At 40.0% G+C, this 14,253-nt stretch overlaps 1 protein-coding gene across 4 annotated transcripts in view; it reads right to left on the bottom strand.

Moving 5' to 3' along the window:
- Positions 1–261: 261 nt before the first annotated feature.
- SLC17A5 (solute carrier family 17 member 5) overlaps positions 262–14,253 on the bottom strand; it is a 48,032-nt gene continuing 34,040 nt past the window's right edge. For 3 of the 4 annotated variants that reach the window (XM_059400148.1, XM_059400147.1, XM_059400146.1), the window contains 2 exons: positions 5,377–5,467; positions 262–1,688 (listed from right to left, as the gene is read on the bottom strand). In XM_059400148.1, coding sequence (XP_059256131.1) covers positions 1,551–1,688; positions 5,377–5,467 — 229 coding nt within the window. In that variant the 3' untranslated portion in view covers positions 262–1,550. The remainder of the gene's footprint in view (positions 1,689–5,376; positions 5,468–14,253) is intronic. The other variant, XM_059400149.1, reaches the window with a different exon arrangement.

The raw sequence follows: 14,253 nt of genomic DNA, 5'->3' as shown, positions 1-14,253 counted from the left end.
TGTAGGTCTGTGGTGTAGGCATATGTAGTGTAGTATGTGGTGTAGGCATATGCTTCGGGGAGAAGAGCGGGCCCTCTGCAAAGCTAGGAAGGGCAGGCTGATGGCAACAGAGATTCCTCATGCTATCTCCCTTAGATGGCCCGAGTGTCCTTGGCCTGGTGGTGGCACAGAGAGGGACCCGGGGAGATAGCCTGGTGGCTTGAGGAGGATGGCAGAGATGTCACATAGCCAATCAAGATACTAGAGATAACCATAGGACTGTCAGATCCAAAAACCAATCCAAAAATGTTTATTGTGATGATTTATAAAAGAAATATCACCATAGCAATGTAAAGCTATTTACAGATTTAAAAATAAATTTACAGAAATATATTCACATCATATTACATGAATCAGTTTTACTTAAAATGTTACAGGTAGTGTTGAACAAACATAGAAAAACATAAATCAAGTTCTAAATCACATAAATGCCCTCCAAGCATGCTCAAGAGCCGCTGGAAAGTGGTTCGGAGGAAAAACTGGAAAATAGTATTTTAGCAACCGGAAGTAAGGATGATTCCACTACTGGTTGTAGGTGATGGGGCCAAATAAAAGTCACTTCAATTTTCAACTGAAACCAGAAGGTTACATGTAGACAAATGGGAAAAAAAAAAAGTGTTTTAAGAAAATTTTTTTACTTATTCTGGCGAAGCCCAGAGAACACAGAGAGTTGGAAATTTATGTTCTAATCCACGTGAATGTTGTTTTAATAAAGGATAATTTTATTTGTGGCTAATTGGGCATCACACCATTCTCTTGAAGGTTACATGCCAATCAATGTTCCAGTTTGGGGGTGGGGGGGAGGGAAAGTGTGAGGATTTGTATGGAGACCGTGGAGGTGCCTCTTGCTGCCCGGGGGCCTGCTCGAATCTTCCTCGACACATTAACAACGCCTAGGGGAAGAACACCATCTGAAGACTTGGCGCTGACCCTGGCCTTGGATGCCGCCTCTGATAAATGCTGGGCATCGTCCCTGAAGTCAGGGAGGGAATGCTTGGCAGCTGCCTGGGCATGCTTCCCTTCGTGTGGTTGCCAAGCCAGATTATACCGTGGCTGGCAGCTCTGTGGAGATGCTATCGTTTGAGACCTAAGTGTCAGGGGCTGTGGTCAACAAATAATTTATATGAGGAAAGTAGTAAAAAACAAGTGTTTACCAAGACCTGAGAATTATTATGTAGTTTAATTAAGCAAAGGTATAGAGGGGTCCATTCAACTCATTCCTTCAAGGATGCCCCTTAAAAATCAATAGAACTTCCCTACTTTATGTTGCCTGATTTATAGCCAGATATATGACCCTCAAGTGTAAGTTACAGGATACATGTTATTAATGATTAAAAATAGTGAATTTTACTAATCTGGCAACTTGTGACATTTCATGATTACAAGCCTTAAAAATTTCATCCAGTTTTTTCTTATATAGACTGCATACACATTTAAAATATCAAAGGCACTTTTAGGTTACATGATAAACAAAAATACTTCAATAGAGACAGGATTATTTATTGGTTCCTTCAGTTTCTGTGTCCATGTCGATCGTCGAGAGCCCAGTTTTGCACTTCACCTTTGGCAAATAGCGAGAAGAAAATGGCACCAAACACATTGATAGCAGCAGCGATGTAGAAAACTGTTTGCCATTCTCTAATAGTGTTCTACAGGGAGAAAGAGAAACATGCACATGAAAAAAATTTTGTTTATAGTCAGCTTTATAGAAAAGGTGGGATCACAAGACTGTTACAACAAGTCTCATGATGAAAACAACCCAAGCTCCCTCCACAGTGAAACTGTGATATATTTGCTCAGTGGAATACTATACAGCAACTAAAATGAATGAGCTACAACAGCGTAGATGCAGCTCACTAACGAAATGTTACACAGAAGCCAGACACAAAAGAGTACATATTAAATGACTGCATTTTTTATCAAACTCAATTATATAAAAGTTCAAAATTACACAAAACTAATTCATAGTGTTAAAAGTAGGAATAGGGGCTCCTCTTGGTAGGGTGAAAGGGGAATGTCAGCTAGGAGGACCCAGAGGCTTTGCGAGAGAGATAACGTCCCGTTTCTTGACGGGTGTTGGTTACATGAGTGTGTGAACATTCATCCAGCTGTATACTTAGGATCTGTGTATTTCTACTCCAACATTTACTCAAAGTTCACTCAGATTTACTCAAAATAAAACATGGCATGGCTTTCAGCGATGTGGTACTAGGAAAGCTGTATGCTTGCCCATCATTTCCCTAGTTCTTAGGTGGGAGATATAAGCCAGATCAAGAAAGGATGAGTTAAGATGGGCTTTGAATTTCAAGTTTGAGGCCCAGCACAGAGAACTCTTGATGGACCCACAAAACAGGACATGGATGAGATCTGCCAGTTAAGCGATCAGCAAAACACAATTGTTTAGCGTATAATATAGTGGTATAAAAACATCAGGCAGTTAGCTAATTTCTGGGTCATGTGACTAACTTAAACAACCATTTTTTGGATTTTGCAATGTCAGTCTAACCAGAATGCTACATCTGCAGCATGAAGAAAAGAAAAAGCAAGCAGGGGAATTGGCAATGAGGGAGAAAAAGGAAAGGCACTAGGAAGCTAGTATGAGGTCATTCTTTTAGGAAAAAAGGAAAATCATGGAGAAAGACAGCACTCTGTTATGCTGATCAGAGATTCATGTATTTTGGTAAAAAAAAAAAAAACTTAGAAATCCATCTTAAATTTTAGTAACTGTTTAGATATGCTAACAATATGTTACTTATTTGTACTTGGCTCATTCTGCAAAGTTTCTGAGGCAGTGCAATAATTTTCAATTGTGAGCAATTACAATTGTAAAGGCAAGTATGTGTTTCTCCTTTTTTTTTTTTTAAAGATTTTATTTATTTTGAGAGAGAAAGAGAGTGTGTGTGTGCATACATGCAGAGGGAGGAACAGAGGGAGTGAGAGAATCCCAAGCAGACCCCACACTGAGCACAGAGCCAGATGCAGGGTTCTATCCCACCACCCCGAGGATCATGACTTGAGCTGAAATCAAGAATCTGATGCTTGGGGCGCTTGGGTGGCTCAGTTGTTAGGCATCTGCCTTCGGCTCAGGTAATGATCCCTGAGTCCTGAGATCAAGCCCTGCATCGAGCTCTGCATTAAGCCCCGCATTGAGCCCGGCATCAGGCTCCCTGCTCAGTGAGAAGCCTGCTTCTCCATCTCCCACTCCCCCTGCTTGAGTTCCTTCTCTTGCTGTGTCTCTCTCTGTCAAAAAATAAATAAATAAAATATTTTTTAAAAAGTCTGATGCTCAACAGACTCAGCCACTCAGGGACCCCTGTGTTCTCCTTAAAAAAAAAAAAAAAAAAAAAATCCTTTTAATAACATTAAACAAATGCTATGATAGCCTATCCAAATCCAGTTCAGTTCCCACTTTATAAACATTCAAGACTGAGGAATCCAGGTATTCTTAGCAGAAATACTATGATTATCCATAATAAATGAAATTAATACATGGTAGTACGTTGACTTAGGTTCCTGTGTTGCCACAGTGCTCCGCAGAGATAAGGTTAAACATTTCTGACATGTCCATATGGAGACAAAGAATTCTAGGGGGGGGGGAAAATCACAACTTTCCCAACATTCGTTTCTATTAAGTGAGAGAACATAGTAACAAGGAGGCTTGGGTTCATTCAAGTAAGGAATCAGAAATGGTGGGAGCAGGGGTGCCTGGGTGGCTCAGTCTGCCAATTTGGCTCAGGTCATGATCTCAGGGTCCTGGGATAAACCCTCACATTAGGCTTCCCACTCAATGGGGAGTCTGCTTGTCTCCTTCTGCCCCTTCTGTCTCCTTCCGCCTGCACAAAGGAACAAACTCTCTTAAATAAATAAATCTTGAAATGAATGAATGAATGAATGAATGAGTGGTGGGAGCAGAGAAGAAATAGGAACACTCATTGTGGTGAACACATACACATCTGAAATCAGTATATTTAGTAATAAGAAAGGTGGTAAGCATATTCTGAAATTCTTAAGGATTAGGTGGTGTTAATCTGATCACAGAGACAAAGAGAAAATTAAGTCTCTTAGAGCTTTAAGTCAGCCACTTAAAAAATATATTTCAACAGGCTTTAGATTTTTTTAAACAGAAATTTTGAGTCAGAGGTCTTTTATTTTTCTTTCTTATACACTGTGAGCCACTGGTACAGTGCTGAATCTCTGCTGACTGATGTGGCACCACGCTGCCTCCCTGCTGGAGGTGAGACCACCCCAGGGCCCTCTGCATTTCGGAGGCTCAGTGCCCTTCCCACACCTTGCTCACTCCTCCAGGGCTCCTTCCCGGCAAATTGTGTGCGCTCTCCCCTGTGCCCACCGCACCCTGCACACTTTTTTTTCCCCTGCGGCATTCGTCACTGTACTTTAGCTATTTGATTATGTGCCATCCCTAAATGAGGATTTTCACAAGTGCAGAAGCTTGTCATTTTGGCTTTGGATCCTCAGTACCTGCTATATTAATAGTCACTCATGAAATGCCTGTAGAATCCGTGTTTGACCATTTCAGGGCTCGCTAACTCATAAGGCAGCCCTTTCCACAGAGTAGACAGCTTTTAACAGAATTTTCCTATTGTGTCCTCATTGCTTCTCTTCACCTATCTTTGTGGAACTGCCAAGAATAAGTCACCATCTCTTGTGTGGTCGTCCTTCAAGATGTGAAGACACATGCCATGTCTTCTCAAGTCTTCTGCTCCTCTCAGTGGTGATCACTTCCCTAGTTCCTTACTCATTCCCACGTGACTTCCCGATACCTCACCTTTGTGGATCCACTTCTTGAATAACTTTCCATTGCCAGTTTTGATTTGTTCAAACCAAAGATACAAGTTACTTACCTTGTAAAATATCACCACTTTTAAGTACTTGTGTGGTGTGAGCTACAACAGCTTTGTTGAACTTAGTTCTGTTGTTTTGTCTAAAAACCAAGGGGTGTTCTTGGAAAATATTATTTTCCTGTCCAGTATGGCACTTACCTTTTTGCTGATGTAAAGAGTTGCACAAGAATAAACATTCAGAATTTTACTCTCAATTAAAATATACTCAAACTTGGGGTGCCTGGGTGGCTCAGTGGGTTAAAGCCTCTGCCTTCAGCTCAGGTCATGATCTCAGGGTCTTGGGATGGAGCCCCGCATCCGGCTCTCTGCTCAGCCTACTTCCCCTCCCCTCCCTCTGTCTGCCTACTGGTGATCTCTGTCTGTCAAATAAATAAATAAAATATTAAAATATATATATATACTCAAATTTTGACAGATGTGCAGACTCAAGTGAATTGTGTAGACGTTTGCGTATATAAGCAAATTATCTACTTACATCAGGGGTCAGACTTTTAGCAATGACAGGCCCAGCCATTCCTGGAATAGTGGCAAATGTATTTGTGATGCCCAGCAGGATACCAGCATACCTGCAGAAAACATTTTCATAGAGATTACTGTGTTACACATTGAAGTAGCTTCTTTCAACAGATAGCTGTACTACTTTCAGAACAGTTTATATTTTTGTGAATTTTCATGTTTAAAAGAAATGTCTTACCAAGCTGGACTGAATATATTTAGCTGGTGAAAAACTTGCATTTCAATAGTTAATAAGCATTCTAATATTACATAGGGGAACGCCACCACTGAAATGAAAATCCTCTTTATAGTGATTTAGAAAAGTGTTGAGATTGATTTTCGTACAGGGTACAGGACTGTGTTAGACAGGAAGTTTGATGTATCTTAAGATTCTTTAGTTTTTTTAAAAAAAGGAAGAATTTATTTCCTGATTACAAAATCTATTTCATTGTTGAAAATAAAAAAAAATTTAAGAAAATAAAATTACCTTTGAGAAAATTGATATTAATACTTTGGTAAATATTTTAATTATTTTTATTTATATGTATATATTTCTAATATACTATTATGAAATGAAATAATATTGAACATAGCAATTTCCGATTTACTTATTCCACTTATCACGTATATGCGTATAGCTAAGTCGTTGCATACTTCCCAGAGGTAGACAAGTTTGGTATACATTGTATGGGTATATATATAACAAAAAATGCATTTTTAATAACTCAGGGAAAGTTGATTTATGTTAAGAATAAAGCTTAGAGGAGTTGGATATTCTTAGTTATGTTTAGATGCAAATCTTTAAAGGAAGAATTCCTGCTTGTATTTGGAAAGTGCTAATGGTCTGATTTCTCCAATATATAAGGAATGTAAACTAAGGAAGGCTGAATGAAACGCTTACTTTCCATAAAGAAGTCATACTGAACTTCTAGTCAGGAGACCTAAAGATCCTGTGACTTCTAGTTGTACCATTGACCATCTATGTGACCTTGGCCAGTCAGTGATAGATTATTTCCCTTATCACTCATGGGTTCATAGATGTTCACATGTAACGTACCTGCTGCTCCCATGTGAGTCCCCCCAGTCCCCCCCCCCACCAAGTACACTAAAACATTATTTTTGAGTATAACATACATATGGAAATGAACACAAACCATAAGTGCACAGTGTGATTAATTTTTATAAAGTGAACAGAACCATGTCACTAGCACCCAGTCAAAATACAGAATCTACTAGAATAAACTTTTTTTTTTTTAAAGATTTTATTTATTTATTTGGCAGACAATTCACAAGTACGCAGAGAGGCAGGCAGGGAGAGAGGAGGAAGCAGGCTCCCCGCTGAGCAGTGAGCCCGATGCGGGACTCAATCCCAGAAGGCAGAGGCTTTAACCCACTGAGCCACCCAGGCGCCCCTGGAATAAACATTTTTAAGGATATTTTACACATGGCTGAACTGCCTCTCAGTCTGTATAAGCTTTAATTTGAATAATCATAATTTTTTGAGGTCATTCCTACTCTAAAACTTACGAGGATGGCTTAATGCTTGCCCTTAAGGAGATTATAATAATTTGCCTGATTTGCAATGGCCTCGCCCTCCCTGGTCCATCTACCTGGTCTCACTACCCAGTGCTGCAGACTGTGTCACTTCCGATTCCGACAGCTCCCACCCAGCTGCTCCCATCTGCTATGCTCATTCCTGTTATCCTCCTTCATACTCTACTCGCTGTCTGAAATCCATATTCCTTCTGTCCAGACCACTTACTCAGCACCTCTTCCGCGAAGCTTCCTTTGTCTAGTTCAGCTCACACTGAGCCCTGTCTTTCCAGAACTTTATTAAGTCCTTAAAGCCAGTGCTATGGGTTCTAGGAGGTAATTGTTCTCTAAGTCAAGTTTGCTAATTCAGATTCCATAGTCTCACTGCAAAGTCGTGCTTTATTTCCCTTTATTATTTGCAGGGCCAGCACATATATGCTCGTTCAGTACATGCTGACAAGAGAAGTGGCACATGACCCGCAGTTGTTCCAGGCCCTGACCATGGAACCCCGGGGCACTGGCTGTGCTGGCTGCTGGTGCTTTGTCTCACAGACGCAAATACCTCTCTTGGGTACCGGCTCCAAAGCGTGCTTATTCCTGATCCAAATGGAACCACACAGTATGCAACCTTTTGGATTACATATGGGGTTTGCTAAACATCCCAGGGACGCCTGGGTGGCTCAGTGGGTTCGGCATTTGCCTTCGGGCTCAGGTCATGATCCCAGGATCCTGGGATCGAGTCCCGCATTGGGCTCCTTGCTCAGAGGGGAGCCTGTGTCTCCCTCTGCTTGCAGCTCTCCCTGTTTGTGCTTTCTGACAAATAAATAAATAAAATCTCTAAAAAAATAAACAAATAAACATCATCCCAAGTTGTTGTGTGTATCAATAGTTTATTCGTTTTTTATTGCTCTCTCTCTCTTTAACTGAAGAAGCTGGGGTTTTGTCCTATAGAGAGTCCTGCATTCTGTTTTGTGTAGATTGCATCCCTGAGATACCATATAACATAATCTTACGTTCGCTGTATTTCCTGTACACTGATAGTATCTAGACCACAGATCTCAGAGCATGGGTTAGAGTTAGTTTTGATATTTTTAGCGAGAAAATTTAAAGATGATGGTGGAGTTAAAAATTGTTGAACTAAGTAAATGGCATTTATAATTTTTTCATAAAAGTCATCTAGGTATATAAAAAGTCCAATTAGAACTTTTGTTTTGAGGGGCACCTGGGTGGCTCAGTGGGTTAAAGCCTCTGCCTTTGGCTCAGGTCATGATCCCAGGGTCCTGTGATCGAGCCCTGTGTCAGGCTCTCTGCTTAGAGGGGAGCCTGCCTCCTCCTCTCTCTGCCTGCCTCTCTGTCTACTTGTGATCTCTGTCAAACAAATAAAATCTTTAAAAAAAAAAAAAAGAACTTTTTTTTTTTGAGAGTGAGAGCAAGCACAAGCAGGGGTTGGAGGAGTAGCAGAGGGAGAGGGACAAGCGGACTCTATGCTGAACATACAGAGTCTGTCATGGGACTCAGTCTCAGGACCCTGAGATTATGACCTGAGCCAGAATCAAGAGTTGAGGGCAGAACCGACTGAGCCACCCAGCTGCCCCAAGAACTTTTCATTTTCATGAAATAATCAGTATTATCATAAAATAAAATACAAATTAAAGAAGCTCAGTATTTATTAGTCCATCCGGTCTTATTGTGGGGTACTATTATTTCTAGTAGTATTTAGGATCTAGTGTCTTGGCTGCAGATGATTAATCTGCAATTTCTCTCCCCATTTTCCTTGTGGACAAGTGCCTGATATGGACTGAACTGTGTCCTCTCAAAATTCATATGTTGAAGTCTTAACTCCCACTGTGACTTCTTTGGAGCTACAACTTACAGGAGGTAATAAAGGTTAAATAAGTGTAGGGTCTTAACCCAATAGGATTGGTGGCCTTGCAAGAGGAGGAAGAGAGAGAACTCACTCTATCTCTGTGAGGACTGACCAAGGAAAGGCTATGTGAGGACACAGGGAGAAGGGGGCCATCTGTAAGCAAGGAAAAGAGCTCTCACCAGAACTTGACTATGCTGAGACCCTGATCTCCAACTTTGAGCTTCCAGAACTGTGAGAAAATAAACTTCTACTTTTTTAAGCTCTCTGGTCTGTGGCATTCTGAACGGCAGTTGACTAATACGGTGCCTAAATAAAACATCCTGCTGAAACCAAGTCAATAATCTACAACCATCACACATTTTTATGTTCAAAACTCGTTCATACTGGATACAGTAACAAAAGCGTACAGCACAGGTCTTTTTGGCTTATGCCCTTTAGGGAGTGTATCTTAAATTAACCAAGCTTGGCAGAACATGTCTTTTTTTTTTTTTTTTTTTTTTAGTTAAACTATTAACACCTTGGCAGTAGGAGGAACCAACTGCAATGTTGCCAGGCCTTTTCAGTGACAGATATTAAGTGCAGACGAACGCTGTGAAATCCTGAATGTCAGCACCAAGAAACTCATTCAAGTATTTATATTACACTTGGCCAGGCAGGGCCATGAAAGATGGATGACTGCTGGGGAAAAAAACATGTTGTACAGACCCAGTCTGTATTCTGTGTTGGTGCAGTACTAGCGTGCTCTGGGATTAATCTTAAAAGTCTCTCCAATTCCTGTGTATCTGGGCAACAAAATTATCCACAGAAAATCTATTTTAATCTAGAGAGGAAAAGGCTTGAAAAATACCACAAACACATCTTTATGTTAAAAGGATTACTGATTGTATATTGAAAAACCTATGTCAGGCGTGGCTCTAAGTATTTTACACATATCCCATTTTATTTTATTTTTTTTTTTTTAAAGATTTTATTTATTTATTTGACAGAGAGAGAGATTACAGGTAGGTAGAGAGGCTGGCAGAGAGAGAGAGAGAGAGAGAGAGAGAGAAGCAGGCTCCCCGCCGAGCAGAGAGCCCGATGTGGGACTCGATCCCAGGACCCCGAGATCATGACCTGAGCCGAAGGCAGCGGCTTAAACCACTGAGCCACCCAGGCGCCCCCACATATCCCATTTTAATAGTAAAATCCACTCCATAAGGTAGGGATTCCTATCTCCATACTACAGATGAAGAAAGACTGTAAAATGTTACCCAATTTGTCTGACTCCAAATCAGTACTTAGTAATACAAGGTTATAATCTGTTATGCTGCCTGAATAATGCTGCCACAGTCATCACCAAATTCAATCTAAAGGAATTACCAGTTTTCTTGAGCTTGATTTTTCACCATAAGCTCCAGTGCTGAATGCTTAACAGTCTGTGGCCCTCAAATATTCTTGTTCTAATTACCAGAGCTTTATCTAGTGCATGGGCACTCAGTTGTTACCAAAGAAAAAGCAACTAAGCTACAACGTGGTCAAAAGATAGGTGATCCCCCAGTTAACCAAGACATGGAGAACTAGAAACAACCTAGCATCCTTTGAAGGAAGAAATTCTAGGTGGAAAATAAAAACTGCAAGCTCTCCTGAAGGGCTGAATCAAAATATAAGGGAGGGAAATCATTTTGACTTTGATGAGATGACCTTACATTTGTATAGTGATATATTTTTAGAAGTTACATATGCTGTTCACATATATACATATATTGATTACTACTATATATCTGGAGGTAAGTACATGGTGCACATGTGTACTTAACAACTTCTACAACTACCTGTTGAAATCATTTATGTTACTAAACTGTTTGGTTTCATACTATATCTAGATAAATGTCTTTTTTGACTTACAATTCACAGAATGCCAGGGCTAGAACAGGGTCTTCAAGATATGAAGTTTAACCACTCAGCTGATGCCTGAAGCCCAGTTCCAGGATCCTGTTTGGCCATTATCCAGTATATGCTTCAGGATGTGACCTTACCATCCTCCCAAACTACCAGAAGCTTCTACAGATGCAAACAGGGACCATATTACCTTCGTGTCTGTGTCTTCAACATTTGGTAGAATGCCTGGGTACAGTGTTTGTTAAATGACTAGATCCTTTAATCCACATGCCATGACACTGAAATTTAGTAATTACACACCCACCTAATTGTACATCCAATTCATCTTTTTCCAACTTATCCAAAAGGTTATCATGGGAGATCTACTTGAAATCCTCATGTACCATATTTATTGTGTTCCCTTTCTGTATGAGGCTAAAAATGTTGAGAAATTAGACCATTTTGCTCTTTTGGCTGTTAATGATCCAATGGTTACTCCTCAGTAATCAGACTTTTCTTTTCCAAGAGCTCACCAATCAGCCCTTTATTATTTTACTTGGATTGATTTGTAATCCTGGTCATGGGACCTGACTCAAAGTTTCCCAGAAAATAATAGTCTATTGTGTTATGTGCAAATGCACTTACGATAATGAGCTAAGTGTATAAGCAAGTGTATATGTGTTCTATAATCTTATAAGGTAGGTACTATGTGTGCATGTATATATATATAAATATAAATATATATACACATATATATTCCCCCCTCCCACCTTCCCAGAAGTTCTTGCCAGATTCCAGAGCTCCTGAAGGACTGAAGGTACCTGATGAATCCTGAATTACATTTTAGCTCCATGAAATGGAGTGGGTGGCTCACTACCTTTTTCTGGCTAGCTGGCTAGTGGGCCAATTTTATGTTCCTTACAATTTTTACTTCTCATATTTATTTACTTAGTTTTAAAATAAACTCACATAAACTGAGGCAACCAGAGTATGTATCTGTTCTTGGCAATGAGTTCTTTTCCATGAGTTTTCAAAATAACTACTAAAAGATGACCAATTTTTAAGATCTTCAAGAGACAACCTGATGTAGCAGAAAGATCCTTGAATCATGTTGCTGAGACCTGGATTCAAATCTCAGGTCTGCCATTTCCTAGGGGTGACTTTGGAAGCCACCCAACTCCTCTGTACCTGAATTTCTTCATCTTCAAAATGAGTTCTTCCTGCTCACATCTCCATGCATTGTAGTGGACATTACCAGTGGCCTCCTCAGCATCCATTCCCATGAGGTTTGGGGGATACTGACTCCTTCACCTCTAACTTTAGGGTGGGTGCTAATTGTCCTAAAGTCAGATGGTATTCTCTTGGCTGTAGGGATTGGTTCAGGGGTGGTTATGTAACTTGCTTTGGTTCAATCAAAATGAAACCTAGGACTTACTATCATGGTACAGAGAGAAAAAGAATCTTCTTCCTTGACCAATGTGAGTAAAGAAGCATGCGATTCTGGTAGTTACTGGCAATCATTTCATTGTGTGATTTAAGAAGCACACCCAGTCTCAGGGTGAAACTAATATGAAAGCTAGAGAGTGGAAAAGAAATGAATCTCTGGTAATATTAGTGGACAGCTGATGTCAACTCTTGTCTGAAACCAACTGTCACTGGATTTTATGCTAAAGTGAATCAATAGACTATGCTGTTTAGCCAGCTTGAATTAAGATTTCTATTAGTTCAACTAAAAGCATCTGAGAGATAACACAGTCTAGCTACCTTGTGCCCAGACCCTCAATTCCCATATCCCATATTCATCAACCCTCAGCTTGTTAAAATCTCAACCTAAATCAATCCTACAGCACATTTTCAGTCCTACACTTGGGCTGCTGAACACCACTGAAAGAACAACTCTGTAAAATAGAGAAGTACAAAATTCATCTCCAATTGCCTCTGATCCTTGTCAATGCCAAAAATCCCTTCAATGAGTTCTTATTGACAATTTTCCCCGGTAGCTAGTTTGAACTTTTATGATTCTCAAATCTTTCTTCTTCACCTATCTTCTTTCTTAGTCTCAGCAATGAACTTGAGTCCCATGTCACAAAGAAATCAAAGACTGACAGTTAAGATTTTTCAATTAGTTATCTACTGCTACACTATAAATTACTTCAAACCTTGCAGCTGAGGACAACAAATATTTATCCTCTCACAGTTTCTGTGGGTCAGGAATGTCGAAGTGGTTTAGCTGGGTGGTTCTGGGTCGGATTTTCTCACGAAGTTTCAGTCATGTTGGCTGGAGCTGCATTACCCACTTCTAAGCTCACTCATGTGGCTGCTAGCGATGGCCTTGGTTCTCCCCAAGTTGGCCTTGCCGCAGAGCTCCTAAGTGTCCTCCCTACATGATAGATGAGTCATCTGAGAGAGACAGAGAGCAAGGAAGCTGTTGTGATGCCTTTTAATGACCTAGTCAGATATCACTACTTTTGCCACATTCACTAGAAACAAGTCACTAAATCCAGCCTACACCCAAGAGAAGGGGAAATAGGCTCCATCTTCCAAAGGGAGAAGATGGAGAATGTGTGGACATATTTTGAGTCACTACAATTCCCATGTTCTCATCTCACTCAACTCAGAACTTTTCTTTAACTGAACCCACCTTACTACCTTCCATTTCTTCTTATTTGGAAGATAATCCCTCTACTTTGACTCTGAGTTTCATCCCTTCCTGACATCTACCAACCACTAGTTGTCACTTCTTCCTTTCAGCTTTAACCTTTCCTTGTTTATTGGACTTCTTTTCTCACTGCATTTACAACCTGGGTCTGTTTCACCTTAAAAAAACAAACAAACAAAAAAACCCAGTCAATCTTCCATCAATATGTGTCTCTCTTTAGTTTTTTTCTCCTTCCCTTCATAGTTTATAGTTTTGAAACAGTTGTTTATTGGCAGTGGTTCTCAAATTTTTAAAGTCCATGAAAACCACCAGGAGGAGCGACAAAATGCAGATAGATTCTTTCCCTAGCCCTGTGATCCGTGATTCTACTTTATTTTTAAGAAGCACTCCTGATGATTTTGATATGGACGGGCTAAGGATCTCACTTTTGAGATCATTGCTTTATCCTGACGGTCTTCACTTCCTTATCTTTCCATTCATTCCTTATGTCACTACAGCTTAGCGTCCTTCTCCCTGTTCTACAGAAGCCTTTTCACCAATATGTTTAATGAACTTCTCCATCTGGAGAGGAACACTTTCATTCTTGCTTTGCTTGGCTTCTCTGTGGCATCTGACACTGTTAATCAAGCCCTCCCATTGGGAATTCCAGTCTCTACTTATTTTCCTTCTCTTTCTCCTGTTCCTTCTTTTCAGTTACTCTTGCGTCAGGTTCTTTCTCTTGATGAATTCCGAAGATTTTCATCATTTCCTGAGTATTTTTTATCCAATTCCATGGCTTTATCTACAACTCATATGTTGTAGATCTAAATCTTTTATTAGATTTACATCTGAATCTTTAGATGTTGTAGATCTAAATCTTTATCTCGTATCCAGAGGCCATTCTTGAAGATTGGATGATCTTGGCTTTCTTTCCTTTTTTTTTAAAGATTTATTTATTTGAC

Source organism: Mustela nigripes, chromosome 5, assembly GCF_022355385.1.
Source record: "Mustela nigripes isolate SB6536 chromosome 5, MUSNIG.SB6536, whole genome shotgun sequence".
Lineage (NCBI taxonomy): Eukaryota > Metazoa > Chordata > Mammalia > Carnivora > Mustelidae > Mustela > Mustela nigripes.
The sequence above is the reverse complement of the archived record's forward strand: the minus strand, read 5'-3'. Positions and strand labels throughout refer to the sequence as shown.